The 27,854-nt window shown below is 39.1% G+C and overlaps 1 protein-coding gene across 1 annotated transcript in view; it reads left to right on the top strand.

Annotated features, from left to right (window-relative positions):
* The window catches only part of CCNY (cyclin Y), a 119,585-nt gene that overhangs the window by 60,939 nt on the left and 30,792 nt on the right, over positions 1-27,854 (top strand). The window contains exons 2-3 of the mRNA XM_082303343.1: positions 13,514-13,588; positions 19,275-19,309. Of these exons, the coding sequence (XP_082159469.1) occupies positions 13,514-13,588; positions 19,275-19,309 (110 nt within the window). The remainder of the gene's footprint in view (positions 1-13,513; positions 13,589-19,274; positions 19,310-27,854) is intronic.

The following is a 27,854-nucleotide window of genomic DNA, read 5'->3' as shown; positions in this document are numbered from 1 at the left end:
TAGACTGAGTTTGTCACCAATGGTTCCGTGTATAGACAGTGGAAAAGGGTCAGTATGTCCACACTATGTCTCTTCTATACCAAACATTTGTTACAGGATTTTGTGAAATAGGTGCTAAACAAATGCACTTCTAGAAGTGCATACTTTGTTTATTGAGGGGCAACTGGATGACTAGCTCTGAGTTAGACATCTAAAAAATAACTTTGAAGTTTGGACAAGATAGTCATGTGACCTCTAAGTATGTGCTGGCTTAAGCTTTTTCTAAGCTTTCTCTGGCTGTCTATATTGATGCTTGGAGTCTGATCTACAGGGCTGTGGACTAAGTGCAGAATGGCACTGGGATTTAAATGGTGTATTGACTTTATTCCTTTGCCTCAGTACCTCATCTGTAATGGAAATAGCAGTACCCCCTTCAACTTTTTTGCCCATGCTGCACATAATTTAACCTTGCTCCGTGACTTGTCTTTGGATTGCTGTTTCACAGTGCCTCTTCCTCTTACCAATGGCACAGGTATTGCTGTTATGGGTTTGATCTGTATGGTTATATCTGCCTGAGTTTAGAATGGCTGCATTACTTGTGGTTGATCAGGTCAGCCTCAAGACTTGAGTATTACAGGTGGTGGCACCTGACTTGGAAAAAAAACGAATAGGAAATTGCTTTTATCCTTTTTTTAGTTGTCCAGAGCTTTTATTAAGAGCTGGAGAGCTGCAAGATACTGAATCTGAAGCTAGTTGCTGCACTGGGACTGAGTGTTACTAGTCCTGGGCATTGAGCCGATGTAATCTTGGGAGTAATTTCATGTTTGGGACAAGAATAGAACATTTCTGTAGGATTTTGAATTAAAAGTAAATTTAAGGGTTTTCTGTGGTTGTTTAGAGCTATTCAGATATTCAGATCAATACGTTAAATCATGATGAAGATAGATGGCAGTGTTTGAGATTGCTGTAAACTCATAGCAAATAACAAAATATCAATATACTGATTTCTTTTTATCTCATTGGAAATGGTAGCTCATATAGTGACAATTTCATAACATTCAGTTGTTGTAAGGTGCTTCCTCAAGATCAGCACTTAATGACTCTGAGCTGACTCTTCTGAGAGCAGAGGTTGATTAAAGAACCGAAAGACTGAGAATAAATGTCAGTTAAAGCTCTGTATCTCTTTTCTTCAGAGTTTAATTAGCATTTTCCTTCTTCTTGCTCTTTTTTGTCTGCCTTGTATATGGGATATATGAGTGTGGAAGTCACAGGGGTTTAGGTTTTAGAAGGGGTAGTGTCTGGAGTCTGGGCAATAATGCATCTGAAGTGTGTACATGTTCAGGAAGCAGCGTGGTACCTGTTCTTCAGACTTTAATAGGACTGAGCCTTCTGGGCATTGGGGCACCGTGACAGCTGAGTAATGCAAGTGCTCAGAGGCTCAGATGTGTGCATACACATGTACACGTGCTTTAACTGTGTATGTTTATGGGCCTTTTCATACATTGACAAGTGTAGAGATTCACTGATAAGAGAGATTTTTAGTATCAGTTGACTTTCAGTTTCAGGTGATGATTTGTATGTATGATTTTGACACTGTGTCTTGGTAATTTGGTTGCCATGTGAATACAGATCTGCAGGGGAAAACTTGAAAGCCTGTTATTGTAGTTTGCCAGATATCCTGAAGTCTTCCTCAGAAAAGATTACAAGTTATATTTTTGCATATTAAAAAAGAAGCTGACATCCTTGAAGCAGAAATGTACTTTTGCAAGTGTTGTATAACACTTGAACTAAATTTTCTGGGAAACGAGGGTCGATATTTTTCTCTATATTTCACAGATTACCTACTTACTTTAACTTTGGGTCACACAGCTCAGTAGGGAAGCAAAAGAAAAGAAGAGAGCCTGGAAAGATGCACTTTAAAAAATCATTTCTGTAAGGGAATGAGGAAGGGTAAGCTCATCCTACCCTGCTGGGCTGATGTGAGAGCTCCCCAGAGCTTCAGTCAGTATCATGAGATGCCTTTTTCCAGATGTAGAATTAAGCTGCAGCTCAGGCTTCTGTGCCCTGGTTTGCAGAACATAATGCATCCTTAAGGTCATGCAGTTTCTTACTCATTTGTGTGGCAATAATGTCTGAGTTTTGAGGAATGGTGAAATGCAGGCACCTTGGTGCAAAGCTGCAGATAATGCTTCAGTCTAAGATTCAGGCTCATAATATCAGCTCAGCTGTGAAATGATGATTATGCTGCTGACTTTGTAGTGGTCTGTGTCTTGAAGTAAAATTGCTTCACTTTGCTGTAGGTTAACCTGACACTTCTGGTGACTGGTATTGTGTGTTTGGCTTGGTGACAAATAATCCCCTGCCAGCTGCTAACCTCTGGGTTAAATTTGTGGCAAGAGCAGCTGGGTTCTTGGGGCATGGATGGCTTGATGGGTCTTGGTGGGAGAGCATGGTAGTACTGTTTGAAACAACAAGTGACATAATTTGGTATGGCATCAGCTGGTGTAATTTGTTTAGGTCTGTAATGATACTGTGTTTAAAAGATTTTACATGTATCATGTAAAGTAGGTATCATAATGAGTGGTAAGTGAATCATAATGCATTTTTTAATGATACATTCATGTGAAGGAAAATAAGTTTGGGTTTTTTTTAAATAATAATTTTTTTAAAAAGTCTTTTGCAATGCTTTATGTTCCCTTCTGTCTGCCTTCAAATCTAATAAGGCAGAGTAAATTCATTTTAAAGTGGCATATAAGTTAAGTAAAAGTGTGTTAGGGAGAAAGCATTTGTGGCGCTCAGTGTCGCAGAGGCATTAGAGAAATGCATAAATTTCAGTTTGAGATTAATAGGACAGTGGCTTAGTTCCTTTTGTTGCTGTGTGTGCTGTAAGTGGGCCATGACTGATGTTGACAAAGCAGGCAGTAGTTAAGGTGTTAATAAATCCTGCTGGAAACAGGTGAAGGTATTCCTGAAGGTGGGCACGGTGATAGGATCACAATCTGGTGTGCTCTAGCTGGCTCTGTGGCATTAATTCAAGGAAGGTTAGTAAGAGAGAAGGTGGAACTGGGAAACTTGAGTACTGTGTTCTCAAGTGCCCACAGGTATGGAAAATGGAAAGGTCATCAGTGAGAAAATGAGCAGCGATGGGCAATATGCAGCAAACCCCAGGAGTGCAAAGCAAGATGCTGTTAAAATGGGCACTGTAGTTTCTCTCCCCAGCCTACATTAAATGAGGGCAACTGTATCAGGTATGATTATTGGGGGGGGAAAAAGCTTTTGTGGAAATTTTATTGTTTATATTACTTATAATATTCAGAGCAGACCATGCTTCTGAAAAAATGAGAGCAAGCCTTACCCCATGTTTGTACTCTAACAGCAGAACTGAAATGCTGCGTGCATTCCTTGCCTTTTGGTGAGAACTGTTAGAGCAGTTTTGCTTGACTTCAGCTGTGTGTCCCTGACAGTGTGTTCATCCAGATGAGTTGAGGCAGGTGGCTGTTTGCAGTTCTGAGACCTTTGAGGGAGGCTGCTGCACCTGCTGGCTCTGGCTCAAGCTGCTTGTATCTGCTGGGCTGAAACCTGTTCCATCCTCAGTGCCAATGCGTCAGAAGTAATGGGAGGTCTTGTGTGTGGTGGTCTCGCAGGGCTCCACTTGCTGTCCCAGTGTAAGTTTTCCATTCCGAAAGTCATGTTACACTCTCAGTATAATGAAAACGGTGTGTCAGAGTGAATTTTGTCCATGAAAACCTGTGATATCTTAGGGAATGTTTTTCCTCAGCTCTGGAGTCAGTTTGTGTGTATTCTAGCACATGCCTGCTTGATATCCCTGGATCTCCTGCATATGAACAAGTTTTGGGCCCAGTGGTGAATCTTGGGCTAGGTTCTGTTGAACTCTTCAAAAAAAAAAAGAAAAATTTTTTACAAGATTGGTGGGAGGCTTTCTGTGAGGACAGTTTTTGACTAAAGGGTTATCAGTGTCCTTTATCCTGTAGCATGTCTTGGGCATGCTGTCAGGAAGGAAGGGAGGCATGCTCACACACATACTTGTCATCATTCTTGCTAATTTTAGCAGGAAACTGAAAGTCTTAAAGGCACCACATTTGAGAAGTTGTTTCACTTTGCTGGCCTTAGATTTTCAATTGGATTAAGTGAAGGGAAAGTAATATTTTTGTATGTCAAGATACTTTGATCTAAAGAAGTGGCTTTTAGAATAGACTGTGTTCTACACTCCATTACTGTATTTATTTTTCTTACACTTCAGATGTTTTAGGGCAATGTAAAATGAATCATGCTTCATGACATTGAGGTGCTGTGGAGTGTGTCCAAAGAAAAGTGAAGCTGGTGAAAGGACTAGAGCACAAGTGTTAGGAGAAAGGGCTGAAAGAGCTGGGAGTGTTTGTCCTGGAGGAAAGAAGGCTCAGGGGAGACCTTACTGCTCTCTACAGCTCCCTGAAAGGAGGGTGTAACCAGGTGGGGATCAGCCTCTTCTCCGAGGTGACCAGTGATAGGACAAGAGGGAATGGCCTCAAGTTGTGCTAGGGGAGGTTTAGATTGGATGCTAGGAAACAGTTCTTCTCTGAGAGGGTTGTCGTTGGAACAGGCTGCCCAGGGAAGTGGTGGAGTCACTGTGGAATCACAGAATGTTGAGAGTTGGAAGAGACCTTAAAGATCATCCAGTCCCAATGCCCTGCTATGGACAGGGACACCTTCCACTAGACCAGGTTGCTCAAGCCCTTATCCGACCTGGCCTTGAACACTGCCAGGGTTGGGCATCCACAACTTCCTTGGGAAGTAACAGTTAAGTTACTCTTTTGAGCTATAGACATGAAGTAAAAGGTCAACATGTTAGCCTGACTCCAGCTTGCATTATGTCCTCAGTTATCTTCATGTGTAGGTCCTAGAAGGAAATTACCCTAAATGGGAAAAGTCTTCAATTTCTGCTCTGTACACACCTTGAAACATGTTCCAAAGACTTGGAACAGAGCAAAAGGAAAAACTTGAAAATTTTGAACATTTTTTTTCCTTTCAATTCTTGGTTATCTAAGCCTGCTCAAACATTCCATTATTCATATAGCTTCCTCTTTAAAATAAACGAATAAATTTCAGTGTTTTTTAAGTAAGTCTGTTTTGGCTACCAGTTCTTTGGTACAGTAATAAGAAAAAAAGGAGTGAGTAGTGCAGTTAAATTTCTCTTTTGCCTTTTCGTCTCTGATTTCTACAGTTGCCCAGTCTAAATTGATCTTGATCAAATTTGCTGCTAGGGTATTAGAACAGGCTGGAAGACTTTAAAAATTTGAAATTTAAAAGCATATTTAGAAATGTTAAAAAGCAGGCGCATATATTCTTCCATCTGGTATTTGTATTCACATTAGTATTAATCTCAGAGTACTTTTACTTAGATTTTCTTCATGGTTTTCATTTCTACCAGGAACAGTATTTAATGTCTCCATCTTAAGACATTAGCATTCAAGAAGTGTTTTTATTTCAGCGTTTCTCTTGGGTGTTTGCTACGGAACTTAGGTTGCCTGAAGGTCATGCTGCTGTTTTTGAAGCATTGTCTTTGTAGGCTTCATTGAACTGTGTAGCCTGTCAGTGACAATACTGTCCCTGGAGGTATCTTAGAGACTGTAGATGTGACACTTGGGGACATGGTTGGACCATCCAAGTGGTAGACTTGGCAGTGCTAGGTTAATGGTTGGACTCAATAATCTCAGAGGTCTTTTCCAACTTAAATAATTCTATCATTCGATGATTCTATGTTGTACTCAAAAGCCAGAGGAGCAGTATTTGAGTACCATGGAAATACATGTATGCACAGTCTTATATGTTCTGTTAGGAACTTTTTACAGTGGACAGTTGTATTTAAATGAGGGGAATGCTCCTGATTTAATAACAGCACAGAATTGTTGCTCTCTTCAGTCCATGATGAATTCCGCATGTAATGGGGAGAAATAGTCTTTTCCTCTTTATTTTCCTGTGGGGAAGGGAATGGATAAGTGCTTGCATGAATAATTTTTTTTCTTGTCTTGTGTCTTATGCATCAATAAAACTCTTAAAATTAATTTTGGTTACAGTTAAAGCGAAAACTAGTAAGTGGAATGTCTGAAAAACTGCCATGAGATGAACTTGAGAGGGAAAAGATTTATTAATGTCTTTCATGTTCTAAATGTAAGGAGACATTAAACAAGAGACTAATGTATCATGTAATGTCAGATCATTTAATTTGGTCTTGAAATGTGTCTAGTTAGTTGGGAGAGATTGCTGTATAAGGGAAAGCAAATCCTGAAAAGTGATACAAAACTAAAAATCCTGGATACAAACCTTGTTCATCGTGTGGAAAGTCATATCTGTGATTTGCTTCTAGAAGAGAAAATAAATATAGCTGTGCCCTTAAGAACTGCTCTGGGCTGTAACTTGGCTGACTGGTCAGGCATAACTGTACAGAAACGAGCATTAGTTGCCACAGAGGGGTTTTTTTATTGATGAAATATCTCTGCCTCACTCAAAAACCAAGATCAGAGCAGAGCCTGGAACAGAGTCACTATGTAATTGGAACTTGCTGAGAAATGTCGTGCCTGTTGTTTGCTTGGAATGGTAGGCAGAGAATACTATAGCTCCAGGGTAGCAAAGATCACATCCAAGTTTTTCCAGCAACCTAGCCAAACCTGAAGGAGTTTACCCTTCCAGCCAATTGACTCTTGAAAGCCTTCCAATTTCCAGCTTTCTTTTCTTTTAATAATCCGTGTTAAATTGTACTGGAACACGATCACAAACATTTGTTCTTGCAAGAATACTGCATGCAGCCGAGAGGCATTTTATTTGTGGTAGGTTAGTTGCTGCTTAGATTAGACATGAAGTACTGCAAAGAGTTACAGCTAGATATTGTGGTCTGATACAGGTAAATCTTCATGCTGTGATTGTGTGGTGTTTGAATGACATGAGCTGGAACTTCTAGAAATGCATCTCACATCTGGAAGTATTAGTGTAAAAGCAGGTGCAGTTACTGTTACTAGCCAGTGAAATCAGCATGTGCAATTCAGTCTTATTTTGGTTTGAAAGTTTTGAAAACCTCTGAACAGAAAGCACCCCAGTGCTTTATTTATTTTAATCTCAGTATTTGGTGCATCCCACGTTTTGGAGACATTGATGTACAGAAATCTCAAATGGAAACTTTACTGCTAGATGTAGTCATAAGGCTTTCCAAATGTAAAGTTGTATCATGCCTTTTTTGCATAAATTATGGTGCTTCAAAATAAAATCTAAGAAAATGGATAATAATGGTGAGAAATAGTCTTTTTCAATCTTGTTTCTTTGCTCTCTGTTCTATTTTAGTCTTTGTTTTTAGCTTCATTTGACTAGAGACAGATGAGGGAGATACTCTTAGCTGAGGTGTCCTTTTAACTCTTACCAACTCCTCAGGGAATGCTAATAACATAATAATGTTTAAGGGAGTATTTTCATTACTGTACACGTGGCTAATTGCTGTTAATAGAGGGGAGCAGCCCACCAGAGTAAGAAAGAAGCAGAAAGGCATAAGGTGTAATGAGACTTTTGGAATTTATTTCAGCAGTTTTTTCTGGGTTCAATGTTGGGGAAGCTTATCTCCGTGTCTGTGCCTGGAGAATACTGTTTCTGTTTCTCTTCCCACAGATGACATCAGCCCATTCCTATGGGCTGGTACAGTGAGAGCAGGAGCAACAACTTCACAGTTTCTGCCAGCTGGACAAATTGCACCTCAGGTGCTGCTGGTGCACGCAGGTGGCCTGGGCTGGGGAGTCACAGCCGTGCTGGTTCCCACCCACATCAGGGCCCATGGAAAGCCCTGCCTTTGACATCTCCATGGAAGCTGTCCCCTTAGCTCAGGTCACCTGTGCTTCCCTTTGCTCCTGTGGTGATTGTTTTCTCTTCCGCTTTGACATGCTTCCTGGAAGTGTGTAGGGCTTAGATATTACTCATGGCTTGCATTTGTGTAATTGCTTGATAAGAACCTTTCTGGTGTTTTTTGTTGTTTTCCACCCACTACAGGCAGTCACTCTGTAGTGTCAGGCTGTGGGTGGAGAAAGGATGGCAAAGAAGTAAAGTAACTTGTGTAGTGCCTGGTAAGCTCAGTTTCTCTGCAGCAAGCCCTGGACAGGTCTGTTCTTACCTGAAGTCCCTTTAAATAATTTTTGAAAATAATCTTACAGGATGAAGAAACATGGATTAATTTCATTTTTAGGTATATGATAAGTCATTAGTATGGGACATTACCGCTTTCCTTAATGATTATGGTGGGTGTGCAGTGGCAGTGATAGCCTGTGGTCCCAGAGGCAAAGGGGAAGGAAGGAAAAAATTTCACCAGGTTATTTCAGAATTGAGTAAGACTAAAACCAATGGTTTACTCAGTTTAGACTTTATTCTGTTATCAAATCAGCATCAGAGCTTTGGTGGTGCAAACTTACCTGACTTTCATTGTTCAAAAGGAAGGAAATAACATCTTATTTTTCTAACAGAGTAAACACATTTTCAGGCCTGCTCCCTGTGCTGCATCCCATGTGCACTGTTAGAAAAGCAGCGACTGTGTTGGTTTTTCCTGTTTGTGTCACGCAGAAGCTTTGATGTGCTCAGAAGTTAGTTGCTGCAGCACCCATCCGTCATTCTCTTCTTGTGCCCTCTCCTATCACAGTAAGACTCATGAACTGAAGCAGCAGTTGGGTTTTTTGTTAAAGTTTTGCCACAGAAGATTTAGTCTCATCCTTTACTGTTTTTATCTTGCATAATGTACTCTAACCACAAGTTTGAAAATGTACCTCTTTCTGAAGAACTGCAGCAGAGTTGGTGCAGTTTTAGAAAATTTACAGATGTGCCACTGGGGTTTCCTGAACTTTTGTGCTTAATAATTTAAATATTGCTATTTCTGAAGATTTTATAGAACTTAGGCTTGAGGCCCTTGGGATCATCTGATCTGACCTGCATATGAATCATAAGCAAGTAACTGGCCTAAGTGATTCTTAAATTGAGCCAAAATACTCATGCTGGACTAAAGCCCAAAGATGTTTGTCTGAAGCAATCTTCTCAAAAGGGAAAACATCAAGATCAGTTGAGTGCATGTTCCTTGGGTGTGGAGCTTCACTGCCTAATTGTCCTCCCTCTTAGCATCCAAGGTCATAATTAAGATCTTTCTTTCTGCTTTCAGTTTCCACTGTTTTTGTTATATTGTGTGCTAGGTTAGAGAGAGGTTTCAGTACTTACGAAGTTATATGTGAACTGCAGACTCCTCCTAGTTTTCCTTTTTCTTCAGCTAAAGTTTCAACTCAAGACTCATTTGAAAGCATTTTCAGCAGTCTGAGTCTACACTCATCTAAACTTTCTTCTTACTCTTTTTGCTCTTTAAAAAGTGCAAACTGAGGCTGTGTCCAGTTTTTTTTGGTCTCACTAATGCTTTTTAAGATCTTGTTTTGAGATTTAAAATCTTGCCTGGGCTTTAGCCCAAGTCCGAAGCCAAACTTTTACAGTTCACTTCTTTTTATGGCCATATTTGAATGCAGCTGCTGTAGCTTTAGGAATTAAGTTTCTCACAGTGTGTGGGGTGAATCTTACTGGGGTCTTCTGGTGGTTGCCTTGAACTGCAGCACAGTTATGTACCAAATTAAGTTATATGCAAAATCTACTCTTTTTTTTTTTTTTTTTCCCCTCAGAGAGCAATTTTATTTTGATGTGATGCATCAAAATGGCCATTATAATAACTGTTAATTTGGCTGCTGTGAAGCAAATAAGAGAATGCAATCTTAAGTATATTTGCATGCATTTGTAACTTCTTGTCCAAATCCTCCAAAAGTGTGTGAATTCTGTTAGACACATGATCTCTTATTTGAAGTGTATGCGAGTCTGACTTTGCCTTGACTAACCAAAAATTATGTTTCATTTAAATAAACCAAAAATTATGTTTCATTTAAATATGCAACTATCAGTCAATCTATAGATATGGATATGTGCATATGTACATGTATTTATAGACACAAACCTTTGGTTCCTAATCCTTAGAAGACAAAAGCCCTGAAATTTTCATGGAGTATCAGACTGTTCAGGTGTTTACAGGATGTGGGTTAAATTTTGAATAACTTAACAGTCCTTCAGTATTAAAAAAAACCCCAAAACCTAACAAACTTGATTTTTGAACTAGGAAAAGATATAGAAAAATTCCAATTCTGTTTAACTGGAAAGAAAGATACAGTGAAAGATTTCTGCTTTGGACTATCTATGAGACCATGGCTTTTTCTTAAAAGCTGATTTTGGAATGCTGGGTAACTGTTGGAAGAAGTGCCCACTGTTAGTCTTTCATTTGAAGGCTGTGATGTGTTGCAGAGCAGACTGTTAGCAATGGAGAACATTTTTGTGCAGATTTCAAGACTTAAAATTCTGGCTCACGTTTTCCTCTCTTTTGAATAATGGACTATTGCTTGTGTGAGTTTAAATCTCCTTTTATCTTTGACTCTTTCATTACAAAATGGGTAAACCTTTCCTATTATTGCTGGTTTTCATGGTACTTTTCAAATACTAGGAAGAACTGTTAATAACACAAAAGCAGTATGAATGTACTATTTTCTTTAGGATGGAATTAACCTTTTTATGGATAATGCCCTTTGGTGGTGAGTTACTAGCTTCAGATACTGGTGTATCATTTGATTTCTTTCTTCTGTAATGGGGTTTCTAGTGACAAATCTGTTGCCATATTCAAAAAGACATTTGTTTTTAAGTTGTATGATGAATTAAGACATCTAAGAACCACCAGAGACTAAAATCTCACATGTTGTGAAACTTCATGCATTCTAATATTCCAGTGTGCCAGCAGTGGTGGCCTGGAGTAATGTGGTGCCACAAGTGGCCTGTGGGATGCTTGGATTTGCTAACACTTTTCCCTGGACGAGCTGGGAGTGGCTGAGTTGCAGGTGCTTGCTTCTGCCTGTAAGACCTGTGCTGTTCCTCAGAGGGGCAGGGGGAGCCAGCCCCTCTCAGCAGCACCTGTCCCCTTCTGGCCACCATGTGCCGGGTAAAACAGCCTTTACCTTTCCCCATACCCATGTTCTCCTCCTCTGAGTTTTGTGCAGGCAGTTTGAGAAAGACAGATGGATGTGTTTGGTCGTTCCTGTTGCTGGGGAGGATGTGAGAGAAGGGATGTGGAGAGAGGAGGACGTGTGCTGCTCTGTAGGGTTCAGTGGTGGGAAGGAGCCACAGTTGCTCCCTGGCTGTAGGCTGCTGGCTCTGCCAAGATAATTAAAAATCCCTGGACTGTCTTCTGCAGCTGCTGAGATGGGGTTTTGCTGGCCTTCTTTCAGCTCCTGTCAGAAGAATAACAGTTTATCTGAGAGGCAGTGCTTTTTAAAAGGTAGTTCATGATTTTTTTCAGAAAGACTTTTAAGTGCTCTGTTGGTTTACTGCTTTTGGAAAATAGCACCTTGCAGCACAGGAATCTTCGGGAGATGCGACTTGACTAAGATGTTTTGGTAGTTGGTTTTCCTTTCTTTTCAGCCCTGCAAACAAACTGTGAACCTGTACCAGGTTGTTATTATTCCTCAAGCACATAATTTTCTAGAAAAGAAAGAAGTGCTCTTCTGGTTTACTGTATTTTGCAAGCTGGATTCAGTTTCATATTTGTGATCCTATTTTATTGACTGAATTTGTACTGCTGTACTTTAAAGTATTTGCAGAAAAAATACCTGTAGTGGTTTAAAAAAGAAAAAGCACCTCTGTTTTTTCTGGTGATGTATTGTGCTATGTGATAAAAGACAAAAGAGGTGGATAATAGATAATGTATTTTTCATTTTTAAGTGCTGATTACTCTTCACATAACGAAGAGCTTGAATTTGGCTTAATAGAAAAGCCATCCTGAAATCGAAAACAGTCTTTACCAGCACTGTCTCAATGGGTGATTATTTTTTTCTTCTGTATGTCGAAATAAGATGCATAAAGGAACATGAAAACATTCTAGTTTATAGTCCTTTGAAGTCAGAAGTCCTAGCTCTGAACTTGTCTGTGATTTCTGGGAGGATCAAAATAGTTTTCCCTTGAAATCCCTAGATTCACTGTCCTTTGTGGCATTGATGATAAGGATAATAATAAGACCATTTGCAGCTGAGGAGTTGCACCTCTGCATTTCTGGGTTCTTTCTTGTAGAGAGAAGATTAAGTTTTTTCCAGAAGTTATGCCCAGGTTTCCAGCAGCATGTCAGGCTGCTCTTGTCATGGACTACAGAATGCAGGGAGGTGAAAAAGAATCCAAGAGAGCATAAAAGGGCAAAATACAAATAGGAAGTACATTTGTAAAGAGGTGTGTTGCGAGGAATAAAACACAGGGAAGTGGAAGACCTAGTAAATTATTAAATAAAAGGGAAAGGACAGCAGAGTATGGGCATGGATGCTGAAGGAACAGGCAAAGCTGTAGGCAGAAGAACTTGACCCTGGGACAAAAAGGCTTTGTTTTCTTTTCCTAAGACCTTGGGCTTAATTTCAGGTTTTACTGAGCTTTCACAAGGATGTGAAAGGGGAATAAGAGAATTTTAGAAAGGCTGGGATAATCACAGAAGATAAACATATCAGTGCTCATATGCAGTCTCACATAAATGCCTGCATCAAATGCAAGGGAGTGTGCATTTGGAGATAGAAAGAATGTAAGAGAGCTAAGGTTCAGAAAGCCACACTTGGAGAGCAAGGAAATGCTAAAAAATGATGTACTATTTTAGTAGCATGTTTTCCAGTGGATACAGGCATGTAAGCTTTAGCAGATTGTAGTGGAGTGGAATTTGGGAACAAATAAATTCAATGGATTTTAACCTTGATAAGGAAAATAATTCATAGAAGTTTGTATGATGTATGATCAATTTGAATTTGTAACTGGTGAATATCTTTTAGGACTGGTTTGGTGTTTGGTTTTTTTTTTGTTTGTTTTTTTTTTTTTTTTTTTTAGTTGTGGGGTTTTTTTGCTTCTTTTTTTCAAGTTGTCACAGCAAAGAGAATGTTAATCTGTGAAGGTTCCACGTTTTTTTTATCTTGACTGTATAAAACACTCTGTTCTAGATTTTACTTGTTTACATTCAGTTGCAATAACTACTTTTTTTAAAATCATGCCTAATCTTGGAAACCTGTCTATCTGTAGAGGGTTGTATATTTGTTTGTAATACTTAATTATTCAATAATTACATATAACAAGCTGTGTTCCTGTGCCAAGCTGTGGCTTTGGTGCATGGTGGGAAGAAAGTGATGGTAAATGGGAAATTCCTGACTTCTTGTGTACCAACTTCTCAAGCTCCTTTATCTGTTTTAATCCAAAAGCAGCCCTTAGAACTGAAGTCTAATCCCAAAGCTGTGTTGATGCAAATGATTTGCATGCCAAAAAGAACCACTTGTTCAAGGAAGGATAAAAAAGTGAGCCTCAAGATGGATTTTGTTTTACAGTAGCTGCTTAAGTATGTAAACTTGGTGTTATTAAAAAGAATGAGAAAATCTGTGTCTGCCATTGAATAATCATAAATATTTTTTGTGCTGTTCTTTCTTTCCAGATTTGAACATGGAATTCAACCCATCAGATCATCCACGGGCCAGTACGATATTTCTCAGTAAATCACAAACAGATGGTAGGTTACTGAATTTATTACAGTAGTTATCTCTAAACCCTTTGTTGAATGCATGTGATAGTCCTTTAATAAGTAATTTCCCCCTCTCCCCCAAAAAGAGGCATTTAGAGGCATCATGTTAGAGTTTTAAATAGTCACACCTTTAGCTAATTGTCTTGTGTGACCAGTAGTACAAATATGGATGAAGCTTAATATAATAATATTTTTAAAATATTTTTTTCTAAATCCATAATTTTTTGTCTAACTGTTTCTTAATTTTTTAAAACTCTGATCATTAGGCTTCTGAAAGATGTGTAGAAAGTATTCTTTTAGAAAATGCCAGTTTATATTAGCTAAGAAGACATTTCCAGGGTTTTTCTGATATAGATGATACTGTAAATGAGTTCAGTACTAGATTTTCTTAACAAAATGACTTCCATCCTACCCAAACATTCTCTCTTCTTCTCCTCTTGTTATGGATTTGATATAATCATGTTTGTCTGGAGTTACGTTGGTTTTCTTTATATATAGACAAAATGATCTCTAAAATTAGCATTGGTTAAACAAGTCTCCTGACAGAGTTAGTAGAATAGAAGCCATTTACTGTGGCTCTTTTGTTCCCTGTTGGACATGTATGACATGTTGGTTTAGAAATAAATGAATAATGGATGCAAAACACATTATTTTCTAGCAGGACCTTCAAAGCAGTTCCTGCATTGTAATTCTGACTGTTCAATATGAATTCTTTGTCCTCCTTTCTGCTGCCTATAAATGCTGCTTTTGATTTACATAGTAAATTGCAGTGTCAAACACATCACTTGAAAAATAATGTAGTTTTCACTTACTGTGTATTTTTTGCTAGTTTTTGAGCATGACTAGAACAAAGAGGATATACATTTAGGCCCTAATTGAAGAGTTGCTTATGTGAGTACCTCCTTTGACCTTGAGATTGTCCTTCTGAATTCAGCCCTGGTTCTGTCAATGCCTCATTACATGGGTTTGGATGTGATTTACCATACTAACCTGGTTTGGTAGTCTGTAAAATGAATATGATAATATTTCCATAGTTGTATTGTAAAGATTGATGTCTATTTTATAATGGTTTTGCAGTGTGTTGAAACTGTCTAATCCCATATGGATGCTACTTGTTTCTTGTTACAGCCTGTTGAAAGAAAGGACAAAATAGACCCAAGTCCAACAAGTAAAAATTTTGACCAGACCGGATGATTATTCTTACTTGTAATAATAGCAGTTAATTTATTGCAGTATGGAGTTAATTTTAAGCATTTTATAAAAATGTTTATACCCATGCTAGAGTTGATCTATGAAGCTTTGTTCTAGTTTAAGTAATGTGAAGAACATATTTTTGAGTAAGAACAATGGATTTAGTGAAACATTATAGAAATGTTACCAATGGGAGTGTAAGATCTGTTCAGCTGTCCTTGGTACACTGGAAAAAATACAAAGGCTATTTTGTTTGTACAAAAATAAAAAGATTCTGCAAACATTTATCTACTGATCTATTGCCAAGAACCATCATGTTCTGGTGGGACAGCTCCCAGTACTAAGCGTTTTGCTTGGCTGTACTTTGGGCCCCTTGTTGAACCAAGTGAGCTGTAGGAGTTACCACACTGTTCAAGGATGTTGCCTAACCAAAATGCTATAAAGTGCTTGTTAAAGGGAAAATAGAGGGATTTTTTAGGGCACGTAGGGTTGTAATCTGACAGGTTGCTGTGGAATCTAGGGGACCCTCAAGACTTCTTCAGATGATGTAGAAGAGGAGAGCTGAGCTGGCTATTTTGAAAACACCTAACTTGGGCAAATAATTGCTCCATTACTTTAATAGTATTGGGCTGGTAAACCTTCCTGTTGACTGTAAGCGAGAATACTTCTGTAGATAAGACCTGTGGACATTGAAAATACACATTACACAATACACAGAAAGTCCAGTGGCATCAGGATTCAGGGTTTCATCCAGGATCTGGCTCTGGCTGTGAGCATACATCTCATGGTTTTACAGTGGGAAGTGGCCAAGTCCATCACTAGGTGCTAGAGTGACTTGGCAGTGTTACCTTCAGGCAGTTCCATCTTTGGCTTTCTAGTAACCCTGTGCTCTTTGAGCCTCACTGATAGTCTTATAGTATTCTCCTGGCATAGGAGCTGTGCTTGACCTTCTTATGATTAACATGTGAGCGGTGAGCAACAAATACAATGAGACAGGATGAGGCATCACCGTTTATTATGTGGTCTTTAATTGTCTTTGTTCTCTGAAGCCCGGATGCCATGCTAAGCATGTAATTCATCAGTAGTCTGAATGAATCCTTAATTACCTGAACATTCAATAAATCTGTAGAAAAGTTAAAGTCACAATAAATATTAATTTGATTCCTAACTAGAGGAGCTTTTCTAAATGTTTCCATCTCTTTTGGGAATTTTCTAGGTTGTGTGGAATTCTTCCTATTTAGGGAGCTAGTACAGAGTATTACCTGTTACGTTTTTAACTTCTGTGAGTGCTTTATGCAAGATCTCCCTCATTTGGTGAGCTTGGCCAGTGAGCTGTGGGTGATTGGAAACCCATGTGCTATTTAGCGTGTGGCCGTGATTAACCCAGGGTTTCCAAACAGCACTCCCAACAATGTAACTGCCTTTCCTTTATGGTAGCAAGAAGGCAATGTTTGCTCCTCCAGGGTGCTGGTAATGGTGTTTCCTGTTGGTGCTTTCCAGCTGTGCCTCTCTCCTAACTTAGATTTGGCTTTACACATTCAGTGTATGGGCTAAATTTTGCAGTATCAGTGCAACAATGAGCTTCAGACAAATAAGATTTTGAAATTGTGTTTATATATGTGTATAGAAGTGGAGTAAGCTGGTCTTACTCTTAAATGTTAGCTAGGACCAGTCTTCTCAGCTAAAGGAAAAATAGATGAGTTGCCAATAATGGCTGGTAACTCCAACTTCCAAAACGCAAGATGTTCTTATAGTTGTAATCCTCAAGGATTTTGTCTTCAATCCTGATATGGCTAACATGAAAATAAGTCTATAGAAACTGCACAGTGAAAGTTTTTATTACAGCTCAATGAAAAATACATATATATGTACATATACACACAGGTGCCTCTGGGTGTGTGTATTTCCTCAGTCTCTTTTAATTTCAGGATACTTTCCTCCTATTGCAGAAGCTCAGTAATAACAGTTGAAAGTGCCTGCAGCAGTAGGAACAGGTCATTGGCCTTAGAATGAGGACAACTAAGACAATTTGGCGCATCTCAGGCTCCATGTGAAGAGTTCCATTACAACTTTGAAGTTTTAAATTGTTTAAAAAAAGGAGAAGTTTAATTGTTTAAACTTACTCCAAATCTGTTCAGCTTCACATCATCAAAACCTCATGCCTGAAACCCAAAATCCTGGAGTTGCAGTTAGGAGTTTATGCTGCAAAATGCTAGTTAATTCTAACATGATGGTCTGGCCTGCTGCAGACCATATGAGCAGCAAAGCATTTTTAAACTGACTGAAGCCAAGTGATGAAATTACCTCTTTACAGTCATTTTGCCTTGTGCAATAATTGGCTTCCCCTTGTTTAAAGGGGGGGGGTTGTGATTACAAAAGAGAGTGGTTGTGACAGAGTGGGTTTCTGCTCTGCCCAATTCTCCACTGGCATGTGTTTTGGAGAGAGCTGAGCCTTACACTATGGCAGAGTGAGCCAGAAGCACAGAAAGAAGCAACTGCCTTCCTATAGTGTCTTACCTGAGAGTCCAGGCTAAATGAATTTCTGTTATATGGAGAGATAGGGAAAGGAGGTCAGCCTGGTGCTTGCAAAGCTGTGCACAAGAAGTGCTTGGAGCAGGCAAAAGGGAGGGGTGTATAAATAGGTTAACATATTCTTCTGGAGACTGGAAATAGCAAATGGGATTGAGCTGTGAGTAATATTTGTACTTTGGGAAACAGAGGGTTGTACCTTCATGGGGAATTGAATAAAGGATACAAGGGAAAATACAGAAGAAAAAAACTAAGGGGAGTAAAGGTCATTAAAATGGAATTTGGAGTATATATCCAGGCTGTCTTTGTAGGATTTGAAGAACTTCGAATGCGGTATAATTGTGATTTAACAATTATATACTTATATTTTATATAATTATATAAATATAATTATATAAAATACTTAATTGTGTTCAAAATTTGACAGTTAATAGGAGTTAACTTTGAGTTATGTACTATATTAGGCTTGCACACAGCTTATCATGATTGTTTATTGCCTGTACGTTACAATATGTGATTCTAGACAAATACTTTGGCTGTTCTTAGAAGTATCTACCATAATTTTGTTGTTTCTCTGTAGAAGCATATTATGTGTTTTGCTGGTGCTAAATGCAGTGTGTGGAACTTAAGTGTAGTGCAGTGTTTTAGCAGGATTTCAAGCAGTTTAACAATTTACTAGATCATCAGAATTTCTCTGCTGTTCCTGTTTAATTCTGTTTCTTATACAATGTCCGTAATTGTGGATCTGAGCATATTCTAAGTGACATGGCTAACATCTGTCATGTGTGATTCTCCTTTCTGCTCCCTGGGAGGAAAATTATGTAAGGATTTTTCAAAGTTTTTTCGTATTTTTTAATTTTCATTTTATGTCTGCATTAAACACAATTATTTCACAGTATTCACACATACAGCCTTGTTTATGTGAGATTGCTTGCTTATAATAAATCACAAATAACGGCTTCTCATCCAACAGGGAATGAACAGGCTATCCCACCATTGTGAACTCTCTTATTTTGCTAAGTGCATTGGGTTGCCATAGCTTTCAAATCATGGTGCACCAAAGTGCATTTAATCACCTACAGCATGAAACCATTATTATTTTAATCCTGCAGTTTGATTTATGTGTTAGTTGCCTCCAGACTTGTATCCTAAATGCTGTGGTATTTTCACTGGAACAGAGCTCCGCAGGCTCTCTATGGGGTGAGTTAATTGGGGAAGTGCTTTAAAAAAATGAAATAAGAGTATATTTAATCAGCTGTAATAAGCATTTGCCTGACAATTAAGACTTTATACATCTATCTCCCTTGTTGTTGCTATTTACTTTCTGACTATTTTGGCTAATTGTGGTGCTTGTGGTGACTGGTCCATACTCACCAAAGAAATACATTTTCATTGTTACATCCAACACAAGTAATAGTTTCAGGCTTGTGCCTTATAGAAGGCAGTGGTGTAATCCATATGCTTTCAAGGCTCCTCTGTGGGAGTTAGTGCACAGTAAGCTATGATGACAATTTGCTAAGTCCGTGGTGTAGCTCTTTAGGTGCTTTCATACCTGCAAAGTAGTGTAGGCCACTTTGCAGCAAGGTACCTTGCATGAAGGCACCAGTGGCTTAGGAGTACCCGCACAGAGAACTGGGGAAGAATGGCCAAGCCACTGCTACCTTGGACTGCAGCTTACTGCATATTAGCTTGCCCATGCAGACCAGTGCCTGCTGAAGTACCCAAATGGATGAGAACTTTAGCCCATCACCACACTAGTGAGCATAAATGCCTTTATGCATACAGATATATGTTCCTTCTGTGTTTGCTATATAAATATACTTGGTTAGTGCAAAAGGAATTATAATGTTGCACATAGATAGTCTCCTGTTCTTTTTATTATAAATGGTATATAAGAAGCTTAATCGGGAAAAATAGTCATGTAATATTTCTATCATATTTTGTGTTTTTGCAGTGAGAGAAAAACGCAAGAGTCTCTATATAAACCACGTAAGTGAAAATGCCTCGCTATGCAGCTTTCTCCTTGTTGTCTATATTATACAGTAAATGAGAGTTATCACACATGATTTCCACATTGCTGAGAGGGTGCTGATGCTCCACATGTCTGTTCTGTGTCAGGATCCTGAAGTATAGGCCTTTACTATTGAGTTAGTGGAACGAATCTGTTGAAGACAGTATCATGCTCACAATCCGTGTACGTAGGCAACTGATATCTGGGAAAAAGAGCTGCACACACTGGTATGATTTTTAAAATTACTACAGAAACTCTTGAAACTTTAGATTACATTTGTATGCAAGTTTGCACTGGCAGGGAGCTCTACAGCATTTGATACGTGCACAGTTGTTCTGAAGTGCCTGACCAGTGTTGATGCAGTGTAACTGTCGATTCACATGTGGTACATGCTGAGTGTGAAGATGGAGGTTTGATATGCTTATGTACCCTGGGCATTTTTCAGTTCAGTTCCCTTCTGTTTGAACCAAATTCTCAGTGAAGCTGAGGGAAAATACCCTGTAGCCTGCTTTGGATACAGGACCAGGCTCTTTGCCTCAGTTAGCATTGTTTGTACTGCTGAAGCACCTGGAACCAGTGTGGTTCCAAGTATGTGAAGCCTTGTGCTGAAATATTTGGAGTCATGTCTCTGTGAAATTGAAAAGGGAAAGAACTAATTGTCTACCAAATACTATTTGCCTTCAAGGTGAATGGGGAGAAGTTCTCAAGTTTTTCTCTATCTGGAAATATAAGCTGTCATTTCATTTTTAAGACACTACAGCTGCTGAAACAAACAGATGTGGTTTATACCCTCTTCATCTCTTTGTGCTGGGGTGAACATTTGTCTAGCTCCAGATAAACTGGATTGGGGCACAAATGCAGGTGGATTCAGCTGAAAGCTAAAATGGGGCTCCTAATTGTGATTCACTCCAGGGCTCACACCTGTAGAAAGGGAGGGAGCCACAAGGGCAGGAATGACCTGCTGTGTGGGGTGAGAGGGCAGGACTGCTTCATTTGTTGATAGAACTGGTTGGTGTTGAGTATTTCTGAAACTACTGAATGGCTTCCAAAGCAAGGCGAGATTTTCAGTTTCCCAAGAGTTAAGATTCTGAGAAGTCACGAGATAGTGTGAGGCTTACAGAGCCCTTAAAGTTGCCCTCTCTAGGCTAGCAGATTTTCTTGGTCCTCATCTGTTGCAGTGGGGATTCTTGCAACACATGTATCAGACAACGAGGCCCGTGGAAAAGAATATATGGACTGATTCTTGGTAGATATTAAAATGCACTTTTATTTCTACAAAAAAAAAAGTGTATGATACAGAAGAAATAATCACTCATCTTCTATTCCCCTGCAAAACATTCCCATTGTTTATAGTGCATGTGAGGGTAGTTTGCAGAGCAATTGTCTTGTTATAAAATTGCTTGGAAAGCCAGTGCACTGGGTTCCTGTAAATCTAATAATGTGTGCTCAGTACCAACCATTTCATATGTAAAAATTGTTTTCTGGGTTAGGCAGACTGAGTTTCCTCCAGCAGATTAACAAAGATGACTACTCGGATGCTGCTGGAAGCACACTATTGCAAACCTTGGTATAAAATGTTCTTAGGTTAGGCTGGACATGTTGCAGAAAAGGGAAGGGTGATGGTGATCATAGCAGTGAGGAGTTGTGTTGTTGGTAGCTCAGTATAGCAGCATATGCAGTTGATGTGCTAAGTGCTGTACCTCTTCTTAATTTCTGTTTTGTTTTTTCCCCCCCCAAGTGCCATTCAAAGTATTGGCTGAGGTTGCAGTACTGTAAACTTCCTCAATGATTTACTGCTACCTTAAGTCTGACTTCTTTGTACTTATAAAGTACTTCTGAATTACAAAGCTAAAAATGAACCTTTATGAAGCTGGAGTCCTTACCATGGCTTTCTCTCTGTCTTTACAAGTCAGTTAAGTTTTTTAGACAATACTCATAGATAAACTGTATTTTCAGGCATGTCCCTGTAATTTAAGTTGTTTCTTCAGCACACCTGTGGGTATTCATTCAGCACCTCCTAAATCTTCAGTGTGCTAAAGCTGGTGCACAAACCAGTGATCCTTTTCGAAGGGGTAGCTGTGGCTTATAACTGGAACTGTGTTTAGGTTTTCAGACTGCAGGGAACCATCATGGTTTTCCTAGACCACCTTGTTGGAAGAAATTTAAGGAATTACTTAGATTTAACAGTTGTATGTGACAAATGATGGGTCTTATTTACGTGGTACATGGGTTTATGATATACCCTATTGACTAATCAGCTCTTTTCCACTGTTTCTCAGTGTGTGCTAACAGGAGCTATTGCTACTCGTCTGTTCCTCTGTTGATGTGAAGTGCTGGGTCCCCATGTCTGCTCTGGAGGAAACATGCCAGAGAACATAAATTCTGTAGTGTTCTTTTGTCTTTCTTTTAAAAGAACTCCTCACCATAATGCAGTGCTTTTTTCTTTTGTGGTTTTTCCATGATGTCATCTTTTTGTTGTTGTTTTTGATGCCTATGCTCCTTTTGTGATAAATAACCAAGATGAGCAACAAAATATTTTTATATTTTTGTGCAGAATCTGCTTAACTGGTTATTTTGCAGCCAGAGTTGAATTTCTCCCAAGTGATATGGGGGGGCTGGTTAGAAAGAGAAGTGTCAAAAAAAGTTGTACTTTTTTTTTTAACTGCTTACCAAATTCTGTGTAGTAACAGATGAGAATAGTAGTATATACAAATGCAGTTTTGAAATATTACTTATAAAAAAAAGTAATATTGACTGTTCCTCATTTAAAAATGTACTTTCTTAGCATGATCACACCATTGTTCTTTTCCTTTCTCACTTGCTTTTGTTTGAAAAATATTTTATTTGGCTGAATAGTTTCCTTTGATCCCCAAACACAAATAGTGGGTTCCTGCTTTGTTTTGTTACATTTTATCAAGGGCTGACAGTTGCCATGTTTCAGATTCACCTTGTCAGTAGGTGTGATGGAAGAAGCCAGCAGCTGTTCTTTTTTTGGGGTGGAGAAAGAATGAAAGGAGGGAGTGACAGAGTGCTATGGAGGAGCTGTCATCTCTCAGTCTTCCCACGGAGCCCAAGGAGACAGATGACAGGTTGGGAATGGTGCTGGAAGTTCCCTACCTACAATGTACCTGACCTGTTTGCTTTCTTTCTGCCTGTTTTAATTTCTAAGCAGTTGCAGCAGACTCTGCTTCCCTTTCCTGTTGCATTGGCAGTCACTGTTTTTTGTTATGACTTTCATACTGCCTTGGTGTGCACATGTTTTTTAATCTGCTTAGTCAAGCTGCTGAGAGGGATGAAGATGCAGCCTGAGATAGAGGCGTTCCCTTTCTCAGAGAAGAGAGATTGCATCAGTATCTCTGCCTGTACAAGGAAAGCAAACAGGAAGACAGACACGTTTTGTGTTTTTAGAGGAGGTGGTGGAGAAAGAGTGAATCTTTTATTGTTGTTGCAGTAGGTATTTCTTTTTACTGGGTTTTTTGTAGAGCAAAGGAGCAGGGTGGGGGGAGAAAAAAGGTTGTTTTCTCCTTCAAGTTTTCCTAGAAATTTTCCCTTTCACACAAGGAGAAAATGCTCTGTTAGCCCAAGTAATCTCTTCTAGGCAAGATACATTCTTGAAATGAATCTCTGCTTATGTAATACCCCTTAAGAATCAGGGATATTTTTTGCATATTGGAATATTTCTGAAGGAAGAGAAAGGGTAGGAAAAGGGAAAGAAAATAAAAAGAAGTAATGTCTCACTTTCATGTATTTTTTATTCTGGAGACTGTCTGCCAGCCATGTAGCAACAGCATCCTTTCATCAATGTCTTTTTTTAGGGATCTGGTCATGACTTCCACTCTCTGCTACCTGGCAACTGGATGTTCAAATTCCAGCAGACTAATACTGCTTTTGTCATTCCAAGTAGAAAAGCTGACATCTGTATATAGACCAGAATTTTTTTTCATCATCCTAGGGAAAAGTTACTGGGCAACACTCATGTCATAATCATGATCCTTGTAAGTGACCCTGGTGACTTGCATCAGGGCAAGCTCCACCCCAGACATAGTACTGGGGACATGCAGAGAACAGAGGGGTCTTTTGCCATACGAGGTGTGGCAGGAGCAATTTCTTTGAGCCTTTTTGCATGCTTGGAATGATGTATGGCACTTACTCCTATGTAAGCCCCAAATTTTCTTGTCAGATGAATGAAGAAGCTGTTCTGCTTCCCTGTTGTAAAACTACTGGACATGTGACTGATAATCAAACACTTTCAACTAGTGGTTAACGAGTAAATAAGATACATGCTGAAATGGGAACAAAGTCTGAAAAGCAGACTATGAAAAGTTTAATCTGTGAAAGCAAAGCACAACATAAAATATGAAATGTTGTTTTCAAGGGGACTGCCCGAGGCTGGCTATTGTAAAGGCTTATAATTGCTGTCCAAATTCCTTAAGATATTTTAATTGACATTCCTCACTCGAAGAGAAGAACAAGATAAACTGGAAGATAGATTAGAGGCTTCTCAGGTGTTCTTGAAGTTCTCCTAGAGATTGCTTAACGTGGTCTTTGCTCCTCTCCATTGCAAGATCATAAAGAAGCAGGCGTAGAGGGGGCCTTTATAGGCCACCTGGTCCAGTTAGCAGTTTCCCTACACTGATGCCATTCCTAATAGATGCAGTTTAAGATTCTTTCCAGGCATCTAGTAAGTTAAAATTAACAGGTTTTCTTTAATGGCTTACCTAAACTTACTAATTGATATGTGTTTCTCTAAAGTCTTTCAGTCCCTAGTTTCTTCTCCTGTCCTCTAGGGTGAAGAATTTTACCTCTCCTGTCAGCCTCAAGGCACTAAGTTATATGAAGTGATAAACTTTTTTATGGGGAGAAACAAAAGCTAACTTTTGAGTTAGAATGAGAACATGCAGGAGAGTTCTTTTATGAGGGGCTATGTAATAACTTTGCTGGGAATGCAATAAAGTCCCTCTGGTGAAATTGCACAACAGTAGCAATTTTACGCTTGGTAAATATAAGCCTTTGAGCTGATTTTAGCTTTCAAAGAAATATCTAATCTTTCATGTTTGTAAAACAGGGTGCTTTTTCAGTGGTTAAATAGGGCCTGCATGTGCTGCAGAGGAGTTTACCAATGGTTGCTGAGCCCCTCAGGAGCTCAGTGGTTTGCTGACGTAATTTTCTGTAGTTGACATGAGTAAGGACAAGCTTTAAGAGCAAAAGCATTGCAAGTGCAGATCTAGTCTAAGCTAGACTAGTTTTGGACATTATCAAACATGGGTGAAATTAACTGAGGACAAAGTTGAATCATGAGGAACAAGGGGTATTACTTAAGAGTGGTTGGACTGGATTTTTTTTTAATTGTAGTTGTTGGCAGAGGAAGATGAGCATACAGTAGTACAGTTTCCTATTACTTTTGTTTCAGCAAATATATCTACACCAAAGGTAGACAATTTTTCTGTATTCCCATTATGCAAGAGGAAAGTAAGTGCAGAGATTTGCAGAGCCATGCAGGGAATTGTGTTGCGTGGCTTGCTTGATTTTGGAAGCACTTTGTTGACCTGTAAAATCATGTTTCTTCTGTGAATTGTGTTGTCAGAACTAATTCATGTCCTGAAGCTATAGAAGATCCTCAAGATAGGAACCTCCCTTTTCCAAGTCAGAAGCAGTCCTGGTAGTTTTGCTTGCTGTTGTAATTTGGCTTCATGTGCACTTTTACATGCCAGTTCTGCCTTTTAGCATCTTGGCCAGCCTCTAGTACCTGGAAGCTGATAGGCATGTCTGCACAGACAGCTGCAAGCAAGCCTCAGTTTTTCCATGGGGGAAAATATTATTTAATAGTACCTTTTAAAATCATGCACTGACTTACACCTGGTTCATGGGAAGAAGAGACACTATTATCATTATTTAGTACAGAAGCTCCGAATTGTCTTTTGATGGACAAGTGCAAAAGAACACTGAAAAAGACTGTAGCTGCTTTGCCAAACTGGAAGCTGACTGGCTGAGGGCCAGCACTGGTACAAAAGCTGTATAGCTTCATTAGGGGAGTGTTGTGCCCAAAGGAGCAAATCCTGCTGATCATCGGGGCGGAGAGCCACACTAGTGCTGCTAAAGAGGCCAGAGCTGGCCCTTCTGGTCAATTCTGAGTGTTGGTTTTGGGCAGTATGCCCCCTCTGTCAGATGTTACTACACAAAACCCCTCTGAAGTGCCTACTTTAACAAAAGAAATAGCAAGATTTCCTCTTTCCCCACAAATTTAGATGTAATTTCTAAGTGATGCTTCCTGAGATAAACTAACTCTTTAGTATAATCTTATTGTAAAAAGTTAGGAATTCAGTGTAATTCCTTTCAAAGCAGGTACCTAGAAGCAGTTCTGCTGTGTTTTTGTAATTTTGATGGCAAACGAGGCCATTAGATTTCTGATAATATGTTTTTATGTGAACTTCAGGTAAAAACCTGTTCTTCAAACATCTTAAAACACACAGGATTTGGAAAATTGGAAAGTGTCAGGATGAAGCTGGAAGAAAAATAAAGCAGTGATATTTGCTTAGTACTAGCTGTGCAAGGGGAAAAAATACTAGTCTCAATAGCTAGGAATGCCTGCATTATTGGAAATACATTGAACCTTGATCTCTCAGGGCTTTTTCTGTAACACATTCAAAAACTTAGCAAGTTAAAAAGCAGAGTTTTCTGTTCTACATCTTTTCCTGTTACAAAAGAAATTCCACAAAGCACCTATTTCATATTCATTGCGATTTATAATGTCAGCATTTCTTAGTGAATGTCTTTGGTCGAAATGAGAAAAATAGCAACTGCTTGTAAAGAGCTACAAATACTCTCCACCAAAAGAAATCACCAAATGATAGAAAACTGGTCCAGAATTCATCTCAAGAACTTGTTCAGTCTGGTTTCTTGTCTAGGAGCAGAAGCCTGCATCTAAGCTATTCCTGGCATATGTTTGTTTTACCTCTTCTTTACAACTTTCAGTGATGGAGATTCTATCACTGCTCAAGTCACTTAAGCTATAGCTGCTGTTAGAAAAAGGTGGTGGCTTGGGATTTTTTTGCCATCGACTTCTCTCGCTTTCATGTCCAATCTTAATTTTCCATAGTTTAATGTAAGCCTGCTCCTTCTTATCCCATCCACAATGGTCATGGAAAACAGCATCCTCTTCTTTGGAACTCGATTCAACATGACTTAAGGCCATTATTTTTGCTTTGTTCCTGGAGAAAACCTTTCCAGCCTGCCAGCTTTTCCTTGTAAATCAGGGTTTTCAAATCTCTGGTTGATATTACTTCTCTATCCTCCAGAGTCTCTGAAATAAATTAATCTTTCTTGAAATACAGTGTCCAAAGCTGGACATAAAATTCCAGCTGAGCAGAGTGGATGGGTGCTCTACCCTGTTGCATACATAGTAACTACAAATTCTATTGATATATTCCTTTTTCTTTTTTTTTTAAGAAACATGTCCTCTGCAAGTTAATGTCAGCTGCAAATTCAATAAAAAATACCTTGAAACTGTGATCAAAGTTATTGCTCAGTATTTTATATGGAGTAGACCAGACCTCTGTGGAATGTCCCTTACTTCAGCCTTCCAATCTGAAAGTGATCCCTGTGTAACCAGATAATAATTTGCCAAGTAGTTTTTACCTGCCATATTTTCCTTGGTTTGCCCTTTGGAAATTTTATGTGAGATGAAGCTGGAAGTCTTGCTGAAGTTGAGAGGCGTGACATCTACGGAATCTCAGCTTGGCTACAGAAATAGTACTGTGGCTACTCAAAATACATGTAAAGTGAATCCCACTTCATGTCAGTGAGGTGCTTTGAGTTTGTAAATATTTGCAATAGCAGAGTTTGTCAAGGCTCCTCATGTGTCCTATGCTCGTATTTGTATATGAAGATTTACAAAAGGAGCTGTACCAGTCTATCCTTTTCCCCATGTCAGCCTTATGGTGGGATAGAACCTTAGAAGGAGCTCGTTAGAGGATTTGGCTAATTTCTCCAAAAGCTCTATAGTTATTCTCAGCTCTTCTGATTTTTCTTAATTAGAGCTTCTTTGAATTGTCTAAATGGGAGAATTTTTGTGGTCAGCTGTGATGGATTTGAAATACAAAGGCATTAAGCTCCTGTACAATTTTGGTCACAGACTTACCCCATTGAAATGGACACAGAAGGGAGTTTGTCTTCTGGACAGTGCTGAATACTGAGCTGATGCTCAGTAACCTCTTTTGTCCTTTGCTAGGATAGAGAAGGTTCCTGTGCTTCATTTTATGGGGGCTCATAAAAGTCTGTTTGACTGAACTGTGGGACTTCAGCTGCCTCCCAGCTTAGTCAAGATAAAATATGAAAGTGAGGGCCTTTTCCGCAATTTGGAAAAGGCAAAAAATCTGTTACCTGCTGCATCATATGGCTGCAGTTGAACATCAGAGTAGTAGCTGGGAATGTTGATCTCCCAACAGGTCACTTGTTCACATGGCACAGGTGTGTGAATATTTACCTGAGGGTGTAGGTTTATACTTGGCACCATTCTTCTGACTG

The sequence above is a fragment of the Coloeus monedula genome, assembly GCF_965178545.1.
Source record: "Coloeus monedula genome assembly, chromosome: 1".
Lineage (NCBI taxonomy): Eukaryota > Metazoa > Chordata > Aves > Passeriformes > Corvidae > Coloeus > Coloeus monedula.
The sequence above is the reverse complement of the archived record's forward strand: the minus strand, read 5'-3'. Positions and strand labels throughout refer to the sequence as shown.